General features: G+C 42.5%; 1 protein-coding gene across 1 annotated transcript in view; it reads left to right on the plus strand.

Annotated features, from left to right (window-relative positions):
• Window positions 1-12625, plus strand: part of slitrk6 (SLIT and NTRK-like family, member 6) — a 16199-nt gene extending 3574 nt beyond the window's left edge. The window contains exon 2 of the mRNA XM_035677445.1: window positions 8624-12625. Coding sequence (XP_035533338.1) covers window positions 8639-11179 — 2541 coding nt within the window. The 5' untranslated portion in view covers window positions 8624-8638 and the 3' untranslated portion in view covers window positions 11180-12625. The remainder of the gene's footprint in view (window positions 1-8623) is intronic.
• Window positions 12626-17007: the final 4382 nt, after the last annotated feature.

The following is a 17007-nucleotide window of genomic DNA, read 5'->3' on the forward strand; positions in this document are numbered from 1 at the left end:
AAAGTGTGGGGGCAGAAAAACAAGACACCTGAGCTAAATCTGCATTAAAGCTGTTGCCTTACGCGTGTACTTTAATAGATTTATTTAAAGCTTCTCCAGACAGGGCTTTTATGTAAAAATATACCTGTTTTATCAGCCTAAATCCCAAACTGGGACTGCAGTACTAAACCCCCCCCCCCTTTAACTGAGATTCCCTAGCTTTGTCCTGTCAAATCAAAACTTTGAAGCGTTGCAGTTTTTGAAGTTCATGACCATCATGCAGGTTTTTTAATCCCCCCCCAAAAACATAAGCAAACGTAACCCATTATGATAGTGATAAACTGTATGTGGATTATACACTCAGCAAACAGACTTTTACAGACTTGACATCTATCAATCTTTCTCTCTTCTAACCAGCTCATCCTCAGCCTGCGAGCGTAGCTATTTCCCAGTCCTCTGTGAGTCTGCTCTCTACCCATCAACCCAGAGGCTCCGTCTCCATCTGTGGACTGTTTAAGTCTGGCAGCTCCAGCGAGTCCTGTTATGTCTGCTGGACGTGGACTGGATCTCCTTCAGGCGTGTGCATCCGTCCGCTCTCAGGGTGTCAAATGGGTGGAGTTTTGTTCTACTGGCTCTGCATCGTAAAGCAACTTAAACTGATCCCAGTGTGACAGAGGAATGAATTATGGAAGTGTCTAGTGAATAAACAGGGAGAGGGCAGAGCTGAGAGAGACTCAGAAGAGAGGGCACACACCAACCAGTGATTTTCTGTCAGATGTAAAACTTGCCAGCGCACGTTTCCCAAACAGTGGAAGATAGTCTGTGACTTTGTGCTAATCTTCCGTCCTGTTTGGACTTTTTCTTCCCCACAAGGCCTGATGGAACTTTGGGTATGTTTTTGCAAGGTTAGCTGAAAGCTAATCCACAGGGCTTAATGCTGGGCTACCACTGTCTTGTTTGATTTATTTAGAACTTTTTTCATTGGTCTCAGAGCCGTGCATTCACTCTAGCGCTGTCACGATATCTGCTTTTGTAGAAACTATTGCCCCAAAAATAATTAAGATAAACGATATTATCGTCATTTTAAGACCTTTTTATGGCACTAATAATGCAGGTACACCCTTCTGAAGAGAACTTTTAATTCTCAAGACTGTTCAGACATTGAAATGGACGTGATTATTAAATATAGAAATATCTTCAATAAATAAAACGTAAATAAAACCACACAACCATAACCATAAATAAAGTTCACTCTTGGGCAACAAAATGTTTAAAAATGTTGTCAATTCTGCAGAACCACTTATAGCAGTAATAGTCAGGATGACAGCACTGTTACCATTAATGAAATATATACAAACATATACAAATACATATGCCATAACTAACACTCATGGCATATACATATGCCATGAGTGACTAATTGTCACTTAAACAGATACCAGTCAGCTGTTACTAATGGTTACAGCCACGAGCAGATGTGGTCTTAACATCAGCTTATGACTTTATAGTAGTTTGTCCAATTAGTAAACTCAGCAGGGCTCTGTTGATGAACTGTGAGCATATAGTATTCAAAGGAGTTCTGCATCTGCCAATTAAGGATGCTACAGGAACTACATGCATGGCACTGTAATCTGTCATCAGATTGTACTTGAGTCTTAGAGCGTGTTTGAGTAGCTGTAGGCACATGGGCGTCCATCTTGTGCATATGTAACAGTTTCTTGATTTAAACCTGCATCAAACGTAGATCTGTGTATTTTTGGTTTTACTGATACAATAAATAAATATTTAATTAGTTGGCTTGTTTAGAACAAAATGAAGGAGATTGTTCACAGAATGAGATGCGTATTTGGACAACATAAAGCATGCTTTGATTAGCCACTTAGTCCTGTTGTGCCCACACTGCAGAATGTTCTAGGTGGTGCCCTTCATATTGTTTATTCCTCAATAAGCAGGTCTGTGTGGCTCCTTTGAGACTGAAGTTTGTATATCAGACAGCCAATCTCCACCTATTTATGGAGTGAATCATAAGACTGTCATTACTGCTGCCCTGTGGCCTTTTCACTGAGGGTGGCTACTCCTTTTAAATAGGCAATTCAGCTGAGAACACAAAGACAAAGAGACTCCATGTCCTACATAATCGTCCTAACTTCAAGTGTAATACGCAAGACTTGCTGAATATTTCTAAACTAATAAACTCAACTTTAGATTGTGTCACTGTGCAACAATCATAACAGCAACTGTATTCGAATACATTTGATCACATATCTGCTTTTCTTGTGCTGTGCCAGACTTCTGAGACACAGCTGCCTGTGGACTGAGGATTCTGAATGAAGTCACCAGTCCTGCTGGGCTCTGGTGTCACGCCTGAATTAAACGTGTCCCTTTTTCTAAAGGGACAATAATGTACATAGAAAATGTACAGCTGCTTGGTGCAGATGTCTTTCCTTACAGAACGTACCTTGATGCCACAATACACTGGTGTAATCAGCCTGCTCATTTCTGGAGAACTAATTACTGCGCATTAGTTAAACAGACCATTTGAAATGCAAGCCTACTAAATCGCGCTTGCCAGGGAAGCCAAGCCCCCCCCCCTCCTTCTCTTCCCTTCTCCATGCAGTCTTTGTGCTTCTATTATTAGTTCTATCATGCATATGTTTGCTATCACAAATGAAGGCCCACCAGCTGAGAACAGTAAGAGAGGAAGCTATGCAGTACACAAGGTAGCCACTTAGTGAAAATGGGTTTTTCTGTGTGTCGGTTTATGTTCACGTACATGTATGAGGTGTGTGTGTGTACAGCGGTTCAGTAGATCAGAGTAGATCAGGCTCCGCTGCTTATATCTCGAAATATGATCAGCTGCCAGCTGTTAGAACTGCTGCATGACCCGGGAAAGCACGCAGCTGATCTGACTTTTTAACAGGCCACTGATGATGTTTGTAAAGATGCAACCCTTGTAGCAGCCAGCAGAGCATGGGGTATGATCCCCGCCTCCACAGTCCCCCAAGGCTGTGTGCCTACACACTGCCAAAGGAGCTTTGTTTCTGCATGGTAGAGCAGTTGGTGGAGGAAGTATGGGTTGCTATAGCCCAACTCCTGTCCAGATGGAGAATGTGGGCTTGATTAGTAGTTCAAAGACACAGTTTGGTCTACTTGATGTTACACTGAGTTTCCTGGAGCTGTAAATGGGGCTCAATATGTATTGATTTTGTGGATATCTCAAAGAAAAGCAGATGAATAGGAACATAGAGGCCACTTCAGGTGCTTCCAGACGTATGCATCATTCTCTGCACGTATCCTCTGACACCAGTGCCTGGCACCGATAATGAGACATAATTTGGCGTAAACTGAGATTGTTTCCCCAGAACAGAAGTTCCACTAATGAGTTTAAGAATAATATTCAGTCCAAAAACAAACTTTAACTTCAGTTCACCATCATTGTGTTGAACCCTGTTATGGAGTCCAGATTACATTTACATTTGAGCTTTTAGACATACAGATGATACACCAGTATATTCAACACTATGTATATGGTTCCTACAAGGAATCAAAATGTACTCCTTCAACCCCCCCGCTGTCAAGATCTATAAATGGCCATCACCGCAGGTAGCCTAGCAATGTGGAGGACTGAGGTCATAAACGCTGTGAACTGAGAGGACTGTGAAGGCTTTTAAAACGGACTGAAAACCAAGAGATTCTATCCACGAGATATCCACTGGATATGTTTTAAAACACAGATACGGAGTGACTTATCAGTCTTGACGGAGTTGGGAGAATGGCTCTGTCTGTCGGGTGCCACTAGGGATAACAAGCCTTTCATACTTGAACATCAAGTTGCCTCACGCTACAGAAAAAGGAATTAAGCTCCAGCCTTATGGGCTATTTGTGGCTCCAGCATGCTTTACTTACTTTGACAGTGACGAGGACAGAACATGACTACAGCTATGCTCATATTATCTAAAAATAATGTCCTAAACTGTCAACTGGATAATGGGCACGCGACTCGGTACAGTTGAAGTCCAGGTTCATGATGTGTGGTCACATACTGTATCTGCACTGTGTGCATCAGTTCACTGCAGACTATGACAAACACTACATCTGCACTGTGTGCTTCAATTCACTGCAAACTATGACAAATGCATAGACGACAGAAATATGTGGTACTGCAGCACTCGTTTGGGGGCGTGAAGTGTGCAAAATCAATAGAAAGCAAGGGCACGTGTGCTCTTCAGGAAAGATGACGTGCTCAGTGCGACCCCTGGCTTTCCACAGGTTCAGCGAATTCCATTGTCTTGCAGAAGGTTTGTCAAAGTCACAACGAGTGATGACCATTTGTATTGCAAAACAGGATGGACCGGACAGTTGGAAGTCAAGATATGTTCGTCAGTTTGAACAGAATTTTGGTTCATAGTTAGAATGTTGCATGCATAGTGATTGGTTTTGTCAGTCCAAGAGATTTAGTTTGATATGATATAAACTGAAAAACAGGAAATCTCCATATTTGAGAGCTTACTTCACTTAAATTACTTAAACAGCTGTCAATTATTTCTCTATCAAGCCTGGTTATGGCATTTTAATTGTAGTTTATTAGACAGCCAAGAAGGGAAATAAAGTAGAAAGGAATATTTCGGTGCACGAGGTGATGTCAGTCATACAGTATGGTGCAGCATCATGGAGCCTGCCCTCCCTTCCTGCAAAGAAGGTCAAACGCTCCCTTTAGGGACCAATAAAAAACAAATCGAATGAAAAACTGAATCACACATCATCGGGAGTGATGTGCAGGCCTGATTAGTGTTTGGCCAATGCATGTGATGTCGTGCAGTTCATTGTGTTGGCTGTTAGCATCTCAGCATTGACTAACAGGAGTATATTATGGGCATTGATCCTCAGTGAGTATAATTCAGTGTGATCAGCATGAAGAGACGGCAGTTTCTCAGAGCACTGTTCTGCACTGTTGAAGTATCTGCGTGTCATACGGACTCGTCACAGTGACATGATATTCTACTCACGAGGGCACATTGTACTTCTATGATACTATGGAGCACGTCAATGCACTGGAACAATGCAATTTATAGTTGGCCCAAATAAAGCAAGGACATGTTATTTATGAGTCTGTAAGTGGCCAAAGCCTATTGTGTATGTTACAGAGCCTGCAGAAAGGCTCAATGCATGATAGATATTCTTTCCCTCTGCAGCTCTGTACTAGTTTTTCCTTTTTTTTTCATCCCGTTTGATGTTGGACCATGAGTTGGCTTCACACACACGCATGAGGGGAGATCTCACAGGGCTTCAGTAGATCTCTAATTGAATTGTCTGAACAGCAAGAGATGCACATTTGAATTTGAAAAAGAGAGCGCAGTGGAAGACCGGCACCGGAAGAGTGTTTCATCTCTCGTGCCCGTCACGGCGAGTTCCATGCAACATTGATTACCCGAAACAGGCATCAGTCAGAGAAGTCTGTTTGAAACACAGGAGAAGGAGTGCACGGTGCTAACGCCGCTCCACATCTGCCCTCAGCAGCAGCGTTATCGCGCAGTGTGCGATAACATCTGTCAATAGGCTGTTTCATTTCGCACTGTTACGAGCCATCAGGGTCACAGAGGTGAGTGCCTGGGGTACCATGACCACCACCAGACTTCTGGGAAAAAAAGCATACAGATAAGTAATGAAAAGGAAATGGCCAAAGGTATTCTTGGGTGGCATGGTTTGGAGCCATTTTGTTATCGCTATGCAAACAATGCATATTTAATAGGTTTGACAAATTAGATTACTGCGTTTCATTATATTTCACCATATTATCTTCCAGTGGTAAACATTGGCAATTGGGGCTCATAGATAATCATATCTCCCAATTTTCTGCCTATTATTGGCTCAAGATGGTCATTTCTTAGCTCGCAAGAGACCTCACAAGACTTCACATTTCTAATCGTCTGCTGCATTTTCACATCTTCATCGCAAAATAGGAAATAAGCAACATTAACGCAGGTCTCGTTTTCCTATTTTCCAGGTCTGTATCTTTGTGAATACACATAAATATTACATCAAAGGCTTACTTTGGTTGATACTGTAAAATGAATATCACTAACACTCTTAAACGTTCCAATTCTGTAAGATATATGAAAGGATTCCTTCTGAAATGCAGAGTAGTTGTCTGAAGATCAGTTTGTCATTTTAAAAAATACATTTTATGTGCTCAATTACTGTCTTTTTACTTTTGATTTCTAAAGCCTTTTCAGCTTTGTGTCCCCCTATTGTTGTTGTACTGTCGTGCAGGCTGACTTGCAGCACTGGCTGTCCCTGGAGGCGAGAACATGCAACTAATTATTCTGCTGTATTCTGTCTGATGTTGTGGAGACTCCCTGTAGAAACTAGTGAGAGGGTATTAATGCATTTAGTTTGTGAACTTTTTCACTCTGCTGGCAGGTTGTTGGCAATATTTATAGAGATGTATTAATAAAATGATTTTGGTAAGAGGAGTTTGTTTTTCATTTTTCTTCACGTGATGATAGTGAGTTCCATATTCTCTGGTATACTCTGTAATATTTCTGTTTCCCAGGTCTGTGGGGAGTGTGAGTCCATCATTTGTGGCTGAAACGTTTAGGGTGACCTTGGCGTATATGCCTGAATACATCACAGATGTTGGAAATAGTGCTGACTTGGTTTTCATCAATAATTGTGACTCCAACTGACAGCACAATATGTTTGGAGACGAAATAGACAAAAAGGTGAAAGAGAAGCAGGAGTCACAATGTAAGTTCAAGTTCAGCTTTTGTCTGAGGGGGTTGGTTGTCGCCTTGGATGCTGTCCACATTGTATGTGGAGTAGAGCTGCAACAATTAGTTGACTCATTGGTTAGTTAACCTCTATTAAATAAAGTACTTTGATAATGTGTGGGGTTGGCCAGTCTTTCAGCTGGAATGGATGTTTAATGTGATGTTTCTTTAATGCTAAGCTTCTCTGATTTATAGTGGGGCTGTAGCAAGTATTGAAATGAATGGGGCGTGTAGGTACAGGGAATGATTTGCATTCTGCATGCGTGTCGTCAGGGTAGTCCAGTCCACATTCCAAACCACATTTTATGCTACACCTCTTGCTTCAGGCCACACGCAATTGCAAGCACCCCCTGAAAATGTGCCCTCCGTCTCATTGACTTTCAATAGGGAGGAAGCATTTTCTGGTCAGAAGAGGGTCGAGCACCGTTTGTAGTTGGATCATGAGTCAGAGGTTTCAGCCTCTGACAAACACTGCTCTCCACAAGCCCTATCGGCCCTACTTGCCTAGTCTTGTTAGAATGGGGCTTTCCAGATGCTAATCGGATTGGTTAACGAGAACATCTGTCCCTTCCTGTCATCTTCCCACGTCTCGTCTCTTTGAAGAACGCCGTTAGTTAACAGTGGGTACCGAGTTATCCGTGATCATGGCGAGATGTCTCTACTCCTCCACCAGTCCCCTGAGAGTGATCTCGCCTTTGATCCATTGTGATTTTAGTCAAATGAATGTAATGGATGGAGATGTGGTGCCGCGGCGCTCTCATCATTAAAATCACATTTCAGCATTTCCCTCGTCATTCAACAGAAATCCCGCTTGCGATGATGTATGAGTTGGTTGGGCTGGTTTTTACAGTGCTGTCTGTGTGCTCCTCCAGATGCTTCTGTGACTGCATGGAGAAGAGTGTGGAACAGTGGAACAGCCCAATCAGATTAACGCTCCATCAGATCAGACTGCTGCGTATTCGCTTTGTGATTAGTTCCCCTTTAGTCTAGTCCAGTCCAGTGACAGTTAGTTAGCTGGACCGTAAAGACGTGACCGCACATTCTCAGTTGTTTGTTTGGGATTCCTGTTATAGATGTTACTTTGACGTGGACTCTGGAATGGACTGAAATAACTTGTGCATTTGTATGACTCACACTGAGTAAGTCTTTGTTCAGATGAGTCTGCACAGAAAGGGCAGAAGATTCAGTCAAATGAGAAAGGCATTTCTTTAAATGTGCCATTATCCCACTGTTAGTCACTGGAAAGAGATGCTGTCTTACTGTCATTGCTCACCCTGGGAAATGTATTTACTCATTGGTAAAGTCCTCCACACCGTGGATTCTGATGACTGTTTTATGTGGATTATTAGGACTCCCATTAGCTGCAACACTTGGTTTAACTCCCATTCCTCAAGTCTATCCAGGACATTGCAAAGTCGTATACAGGCCACACAGGGATACAACATTAAGAGAAAACACAGATATTTCAAACTCAGTATTCCTTTTACACAATTAAAGTGTGTGCAATGCTCAGCATACAAACACTGTTTTTCCCAGTATATATTTTTCATGCATGTTAATTTTACAAAGACACACTACACAGAACTCTTTCATCCTTGAGGAGTGTGACTTCCCTTCATGCATGTGATGTAGCCATGAATGTAATTTTACGCTATTACACTTTTACACACAACATCCAAAGTTCATGTACTGTAACACATGAAACTTGTATGACATTTGGAGCAATGGGATTCAGTATCATTTAACAGAGTGATTCAGAACAATACATTTCATTTGTCAAACTTTGCATGACTTCTAAAACAATGTACACTTAATGTTCTTTTTTTTTTTTCCTCCCCACCCCTTCTGCCCATGTTTCTGTCCTTTCTTCACAGATATCTCAGACCGAAATGGTGCCCTGTATCATTTTCATCGCCTTGTTTCTCACCGCGGCCCGATCCCAAGATATCCATCCCTCACAGGCGTCATCATCCTCTATTAGTGAGTCTTGTGACTCCTTGTGCTCCTGTGAGGGAAAAGATGGCATCCTTCATCTTAACTGCGAGCAGAGAAACATCAGCAAAATCTCCCAAATCAAAGTCCCGTCAGGTGTGCCCTTCCACCTGAACCTTTACAAAAATGACTTGGTTGAGCTCCGCGCCGAGGAAATGGAAGGGCTTAAGAGTGCCCTTTCGCTGCACATTGGGGGTAATAGCATACAAGAGCTGGAACCAGGGGTCTTTAGCACTCTCGGTTCACTGAAAAAACTCCACATAAATAGCAATTTCCTCGTCACTCTGAAAGAGGATACTTTCCAAGGCCTTGTGAATTTGGAGTTTCTCCAGGCTGACACAAATTTCATTCGGGTCATCGAGCCGGGGGCCTTCAACAAACTGATCCGCCTCAAGGTGCTCATCCTCAATGATAATTCCATCGAGTTTTTACCAAGCAACATTTTCCGGTTCGTGCCCCTCACCCACCTGGACTTACGTGGCAACAAGCTCCAGACGCTGCCTTATGTGGGGTTTTTGGAGCACATCGGACGGATAATGGAACTTCTCCTGGAGGACAATGAGTGGGTCTGTGACTGTGATATTTTGCATTTAAAAATCTGGATGGAGAACATGAGGGCCCAGTCAGCGATCGGGGATGTGGTCTGCAGCACACCGCATCACCTTAAGGGCACCATTCTGGCTAAAGTCAAGCGGGATGTTCTCTGCCCATCTCATGCAGATATTAACCTGGAGGAGCCGTCAAAGTCACTGGACATGGTTGTTACTCCCTCATCTAAAGTGTCTCAGATTCCCAAGTTGAACAACGCCAAAGATGACGCGAAGGTACCGACACCGTCTCACATTCCTGGCAGTCCTTGTGTGGAGCACTGTGCCTGTCACAATCACCCCGTGGCAGGGTTTTTGATGCATTGTCAAGATAGAGGCATTCAAAAGCTATCGGATATCGGAATACTTCAGCAAAGCCCCACTAAACTAGTGCTGACAGGAAATATGATTCAGAAACTCCTGAAGTTTGATTTTGTCACATATGATAGTTTAGAGTGGCTCAACTTGGCAAACAACAGAATTGATTACATTGATAATGAAACTTTCCTGAGCTTGAGCAGTTTGAAAAAGCTGTATTTAAATGGCAACAGAATTGAAAAGCTGTTCTCCACAATGTTTGTGGGGTTGCACAACCTCGAATACCTGTATCTGGAATACAACCTTATCAAAGAGATTGCTCCAGGCACATTTAATCCCCTGCCAAACCTGAAGCTGTTGTCATTAAATAACAACCTGCTCAGCTCTCTTCCAGCACAGATATTTCGCAATGTGCCCCTCGCCAAATTAAACCTGAAGAAGAATCTACTTATGCACCTGCCAGTGAGCAATGTGCTTGATCAACTTGACTCACTAGAGCAGATTTATTTAGAGGACAACCCTTGGGATTGCAGCTGTGACTTGCTCAGCCTCAGACAATGGGTGGAGAAACTCCGAAAGGACACAGTGGTGGGCTCCATTTTGTGTCACACCCCAAAGAAAGTGATGCAGGCAGAACTAAGAAGCGTTCGCCATGAGGTGCTGTGTCCCGGTCTGGGGACCTACTACCCCATGTCCCCAGATGGGGAGGAGAGCACGACAGCCACACTGGGGCCTGACGGCACCGGCAAAGGATTGTTCAGCTCACTCACAGACACCGTCCCGCTCTCTGTGCTCATCTTAAGCCTTCTTATGTTTGTTCTCATGATTATATTCTGCTCGGCCGGACTGGTGGTACTGGTGGTGCACCGGCGGCGGCGAAGGGCAAAGAAAAAAGCAGCAGAGGAGCAGCCCCGAGAAAACACCAGCAGCAGTCCCATTCACTTGCATTACAGCATGTACGGGCAGAAAACGACCCACCACACTCTGACACAAAGAACCGGGTCGGCCTCTCTGTACGAAGAGAGATCACACAGCCCCATCGTGCAGATCTGCCGCAACCCCACCTACTGCTCCCAGCACAAGGAACACGACGCAGATTTGGATTACAGCATGGACGAGCCCGGCTCCAAGCACCACGTCTGCCGGAGCATCATGGAGAAGGAGAACACCTCTCCGCTCACCGGCAACCCCAGCTCCAAGTTCAGACCCATGACGGGAGAGTGCCCCGCCGAGTTCGTCACGCTCGGAAATCCCAACTCCTTGTACAGGAACATTCTGGAGAGGGAGAAGGAGCTGCAGCAGCTTGGAATAACAGAGTACCTAAGGAAAAACATGCCCCAGCTTCAGTCTGCTGTAGACATGCAGGTCCCGGGACACCAGGAGGAGTTAAAGCTAATGGAGACAATTATGTACTCGAGACCACGCAAGGTCATGCTTGAGCAAACTAAGAACGAGTACTTTGAACTCAAGGCTAACTTGCATACTGAACCAGACTACTTGGAGGTTCTGGAGCATCAAACTGCATTTAACTGAAAGAAAACAATTCTATAAATATATATATTATGTTTTGAACCAAGTGCCTTGTCCTGTTTGCCCTCTCGTACTTTCCACAGTGTGAAATATATATCATGGGCACATCACTTTAAGTTTAATTGTAGCACAGAATGTAACTGGTTTTCTCTTTTTGTTACTTTGTATCTGTTGACAGCCATGTTATGTAGCTGGTGAAAGGTGTAGTATTTTTGGCCAAATGTAACTTAAAGAAGCTAGCGCAGTCTGTTGTGCGGGCCTGGGTTTAAACCATCTTCAAAATCCAGTCAATCAGCTTTTTATGATTGATTACATTTCCACGGCGCACTGCTGCCAAATGAATTGATCTGCACAGTGCACCCCCCTCCCCCCATCTGACATCCTGGTAGAATAAAGCAGATGTCTGGAAAAGAAGTGAGTGAATTTCAATCACCACTTGACCCAGAATTGCTGTTTAATCAGTGTATCCTGACTCTGGCTATGACCTGATTACACCCTCTGTCAACATAAGCCAGCTGGAATGCTGTAACCGGAATGCTCATTGTGCCAAGTGTACGTTGAAAAACAGCGATATAGGAGTGTGCTTCTACTGCTCTCTTCCTGTCAGTTCCTTTGATCGATCCAATACACTGCGCACTCGCAGTCATAGGGACGTTATTTATTTTTATACAGACTGGTGATATTTACAGAAAGGATGAATTTTCTTCTATCAATCAGTAAATGCAGCACTTAAAGTACAGTCTATTATACACAACTGTAATCTTGTAAAAATGCATTGCACTAATCAAATGCCATAAGATGGTGCATGACAATCAACAGAGTCCTGCTGAAACTTTTTTTTGTTTTTAATGTCTGCCAGAAAAAATGAGCCACAAATGTGTGTTTGTGTGTCTGTGTGCGCGAGCGTATGTGAGACTGCGTTTAACGTCACTTATTTATGTCTGAAAATATTCAAATAGCATTCAGGAACATCCGCTCCGTCCTCTTGCTGAGACTGGCTGATCGGGAACTGTGTTTGAACTGATCAGAGACGGGGGACATATTAACCCGCCAGCACACGAATGGTTACCGACGAGCAACATTACTCAAAAAGCTCCAGTTTTTTCACGCAGACAACCTGCCGACGGACTCCAGCCAGCATTTGTCTGTTTCTCAGCTCTTATTAAAAGCAATGGACTGCTGGCCGACTGACGTTTGCAACGTGGACATTGTCAGGATTTATACTCTACACACCAACCATACTCCCAGAAACTAATCCAACTCTGAAAACGGTTCATGTAAGCACACACTCTGTAGCTTTTCTACTCAACTAGATTTCATTATTTATTCTGTATATTTTGTAAATACCTGTGTTCCATTATATCTTTTGGTTTTTGTGTGCCTTCAGTGCTGTACAGAATATAAACAGAAGTTGTAACTGATAAACAGGAAATAAAGATATTACATGAACTTGGAACTGAATTTATGATTAGCTCGACTACAATGCGTGTCACACGTTCTACAGATACTGTAGAGGAATGTGGAGCCTCTCTGCACTGCAGTCTGCGGGCTAATTTGCACTCCAGCCACCCTAAGCTGCATCCACACCCCAAAACAATGACATCCTCTATCCATGTGTTATCAGTCCTCCACAGCGCTTATGTATATGTGCATGTATGTACTAGTGTAAACACCATTTGCTTGCTTTCCTGCTGTGTGAATAATTTAACCCCCCACGATGGCTCAAACCTAGTCCTTAATCACACAACAATGGCTGCGGGGGTTTTATTCCACCAGCCGCGCTTCGTTTCTGCATGACTTTCATTTTCTCCCTCTCTCTGGGGAAACTGTGGACCCTCCTCTAATTCCTCCATTTTCTATCATAATTGATGTATCCGAGGCTCCTTTTGCAAGAACACACACGTAACCTCGCCTCTGAAAGACACTCGCACGCACACACACACACAGATACCCGTGCAGCACCTCGCATACAAATGCAGAAACCCTACCAACATGAATAAATAAATGTTTATAGATTTGTATGCCGACACGCATCATTTAAGTGTATGCACACTCACAGAGGCAAACAGACCGGCACGCTCACACACACAGAGCAAGAAAGATGAATTATCCTCTGCAGCCTGATCCTGCGAGACTCATAAGCAATATGTCTCTCCAAAGGTGAGACATTAGCAAAGTGCATAACTGTGTTCGGAGAGATTCTTTACTTTAGGGGCTAACTCCAAATAAATGCAAACACTTATGAACTGAAGCTCAACAAGGCTTCCATTCTGCAACACAGCTACACCACTTAATGCATTTAATAAGTAAACAATCCCAAACTCAAAGAACAGGTAATGAAGTATATAAAATGAGTCAGAAAGCTTTAATCCTCAAGCAAGGATTTGGAAAAGGAGAATTGTCTCCTGTAATTCATATTCACTTCACTGTCAGGATGACCCAGCCTGTAACTTAAAAACTCAAAAACCTTTGTCTACTTATTTCAAGTAGATTTGATTTAGCCCTGAGAATTAGTTGAATATTTGTAAAGCAAAGAAACGGCAGAAATCCACTTTAAAACACTGAGCTATATTACTCAGGTTCGTCTTTACTTTGGATGAGTCTCTCAACCCCCGGCACTACATGTCTTATGGCGTCTTTGTCAGACACTTTCTGTTGAACTCGAGAACAATAACACGATAGCAACCTCTGACTAACCTCACAGGTCCCCCCCCCACATAAGAGTAAGTGATGTGATGAGCTTTTGATGCGCTTTACTGCATAAATTTGCACAATAATGATGAGAAATGGTGGTACATTAGGGCTAAGTACCTCTTGCTCGGTACAAGCCATGGAGCCGGAGTGCTAATGACTATGGATGTTCATGTTTAGAGGCAACTGCTGCAAAGTAACACCGCCGTCCACACACTCGTGGACTTCTCTGTAATCACGGGTAATGCAATTACGTGGAGGCATGAACTATGGCGCTAATTGTAGCACTCATAATAAGCCTGAGTGTAAAGGTAACCAATGGTTAAAGATGCACATAAAATACGTTGTTTACACACACACACACACACACACACACACCGAGCACACAGGCTAGATTTGCAGTCAAGCTCCCACACCTGAACTCGAACAACACACCAGCAACCAACTGTGACTATTTACAATTCATTTGCTGTTTGTTTTGCGCACGATTCTCATCATGTGTTGTGACCTAAAATATAATTACATAGACTTTACAGCAAGGTTGTTGTTATTTTTTACACTAGAGCACACAAAAACAGCAGCAAATAATGCTTTTGATACACCAAATAAGACTGCATATTATTGCAATAATAGTATTTGTGTTGCCTCCATTAATGCAGGCAGAAAAGTGGACTTATTGGAGCGTCCAGTGTGTCATTTGTACTGCAGATGATATATTAGCTTTATTAGCGAAATGCTTTCAAAGGGTGGCCTGAAAAATCTATATCATCTCACCCTGTTATTATTTTATAAAATGGTCTATCTGTTACATCCTCTGACCACAGGTCGTTAATATTCATCTCTGAGAGCACCACAACAGAACATCTCTGCTGGGCAACATTATCGATCCCACTTTTGCATCCAAGAGGTTTTCACCAGGTTCTTTTGTAGTAAGCTGCAGTCAATTAACGCCTCGCAGATTACATTATTCAGGCTGCGCCTCTTTCTTTGCCTTTAATTCCACCCTGACATTTAATGAACAGTGAGTGGCAGAAATGCAGAACAATCGCGCCGTTGGATATAATTGCTGCAGGACCAAAAGGGGGGTTCACGACACGCGAGAGGTGAAATAATGTAGGTCTTAAGTTGAAATTAGCTACTCTTCCTCAGGGGTGGAGGAGGTGTTCGGAATTTAAATGTCAAAAACGAAGGAGGAGTATATATATTTTCAATTTTTAGTGTTTTAATAATAGTCAAGCTCCAGAAATGCTGGATCCTAGATTTCCTACAATGTAATTCAACCTGAGACAATTTTACTTAAACTTAAAAAAAGCAGTACCACAGAAGAGATTATAAAACCATTTTTGCATACTCAATAACATCTGACATGACTGTTATTAGCAGATACTTAATAATAAGGTTTTCTTAATATACTTACACTTTAGTTTAATTAGGCCTTTTTTACTCCAATGATTCTGGAATTCTATTTATTTACTCTCTGTGACTCAAATAGTTGTTTTTATAGTGAATCCAATGAATCTTACTTCAATTTATTTCAAACATTTCTAATCTAAGTCTAATACAACAGTCCAGCAATAACTCTTACCTTTATGAAGGTTGCAATGTTCAGTTTTAGTTCAAATTGACTCAGCTTTACTTCTTCCATTTAACTTGAGGTGCATTAAAATTCTCCCCTAGACATCTCTATCACCTGAGTCCACCTGTGGTCAGTCTAATTGATGGGATATGATTTAGAATGAAACGCACATCCACCAATCCTTCCAACCATCCATTTTCTATACCCATTTTTTTTTTAACAAGGGTCACAAAAGGGGGGCTGGCGCCTATCTCGGCATGCATTGGGGCAACGCAAGGCAGACGTGCATGAAATACACATGTTTATGTAAAGTGGTACGGAAGATTGAGCGGGTCTATTAAAACGTCAATTGATGCTGTAATGGCTGCCAGTGGTGTTTCTAATATATTCAATAGACACCATTGGACACCATCGGACACCATTGGACACCAAATACCTACTTAAAGAAGAAGAAACCAAGTGAATAAAAAAAATAAAAGGATTCAAGGCAGTGAAGAGACATTGAGACATTAATCCATATCAAGTGTCCACACCCTGTGCCGTGTACTCTGAAGCCCCCACCATGAATGAAGCACCATTATGAGGGGGTGACTTTGTCTGTCAGCACTCCCCCACTTCCTGACTGTACTGTAGTCTGTTACTGAGCTTCTACCCTGGGGCCGATCTTATGATGCTGGCTGCCAAGCGGAGCAGCTTGCTATGAAGCCACGGACATTGAACCCCTATCCTGTTGTTCGCCTGGCACACAGATTAAACAGCAAGCCGGTGACCCAATTTTGCATCCGAACATCAGAAGTATTTAGTCATGGGATGTACTGCATTGAATCATTTTGTTCTGAGAGCAGCCTCTCAGGTATAGGGGATAAAAAGTGTTATATGAAAGGGAAAATCCATAAAAACCATCCTCTGACAATATATTTTTGAAATGTCCTGGTCTGTTTGTTTATTGTAGATATTGTAGCATTACACTAAGGTGTGTTCAGTGCTGTGGCTGTCACTTTCTTTCCAATGCCACCATTTTGCATTGGAAACACTATTTTCTATAGCCTCAATAGACCAGAATGCATTGTAGCCTTGAAAGACTTTGAGTTTGAAGTGTTTGGTTTCTTCTGGATAAGTCTTACAAACTACTGATATTAATTTCACTACATGCATGTGTCACAGCTGGAAGTTCAGGGATGTTGTCTGGCATTCTGGGAAATGCAGAATGTCACTATCTTGACTACAAATAAATAAGATCTATTGAGGGAAAGTGGGCGCCAGGAAAAAAGTAAATTACAGCACTTCATCACAAAATAGCTCCTGGAATGTGTTGAACATCCCAGATTGATGATATATAACACTAAAAGTATCTAAGCGAGGATTTCTCCCTTTAATGGAGTGTGTGCAGCATTCCATCAGGTATCACAGATACAGTAAAGTTCAGTGAAAATGAATGGGGAGTAAGTGTGAGTGAGATTATAACCAATTGATGGTTAACGTTGGCGTACAGGGGCATATTGTGTTTTATGAATAGCATTGATTTGTTCTTCTTTTAATACCCTTTTTATTTTAAATCAATCGT

Source organism: Morone saxatilis, unplaced genomic scaffold, assembly GCF_004916995.1.
Source record: "Morone saxatilis isolate NCDOM2014 unplaced genomic scaffold, NCSU_SB_2.0 Contig6, whole genome shotgun sequence".
In the NCBI taxonomy this organism is placed as follows: Eukaryota; Metazoa; Chordata; class Actinopteri; family Moronidae; genus Morone; species Morone saxatilis.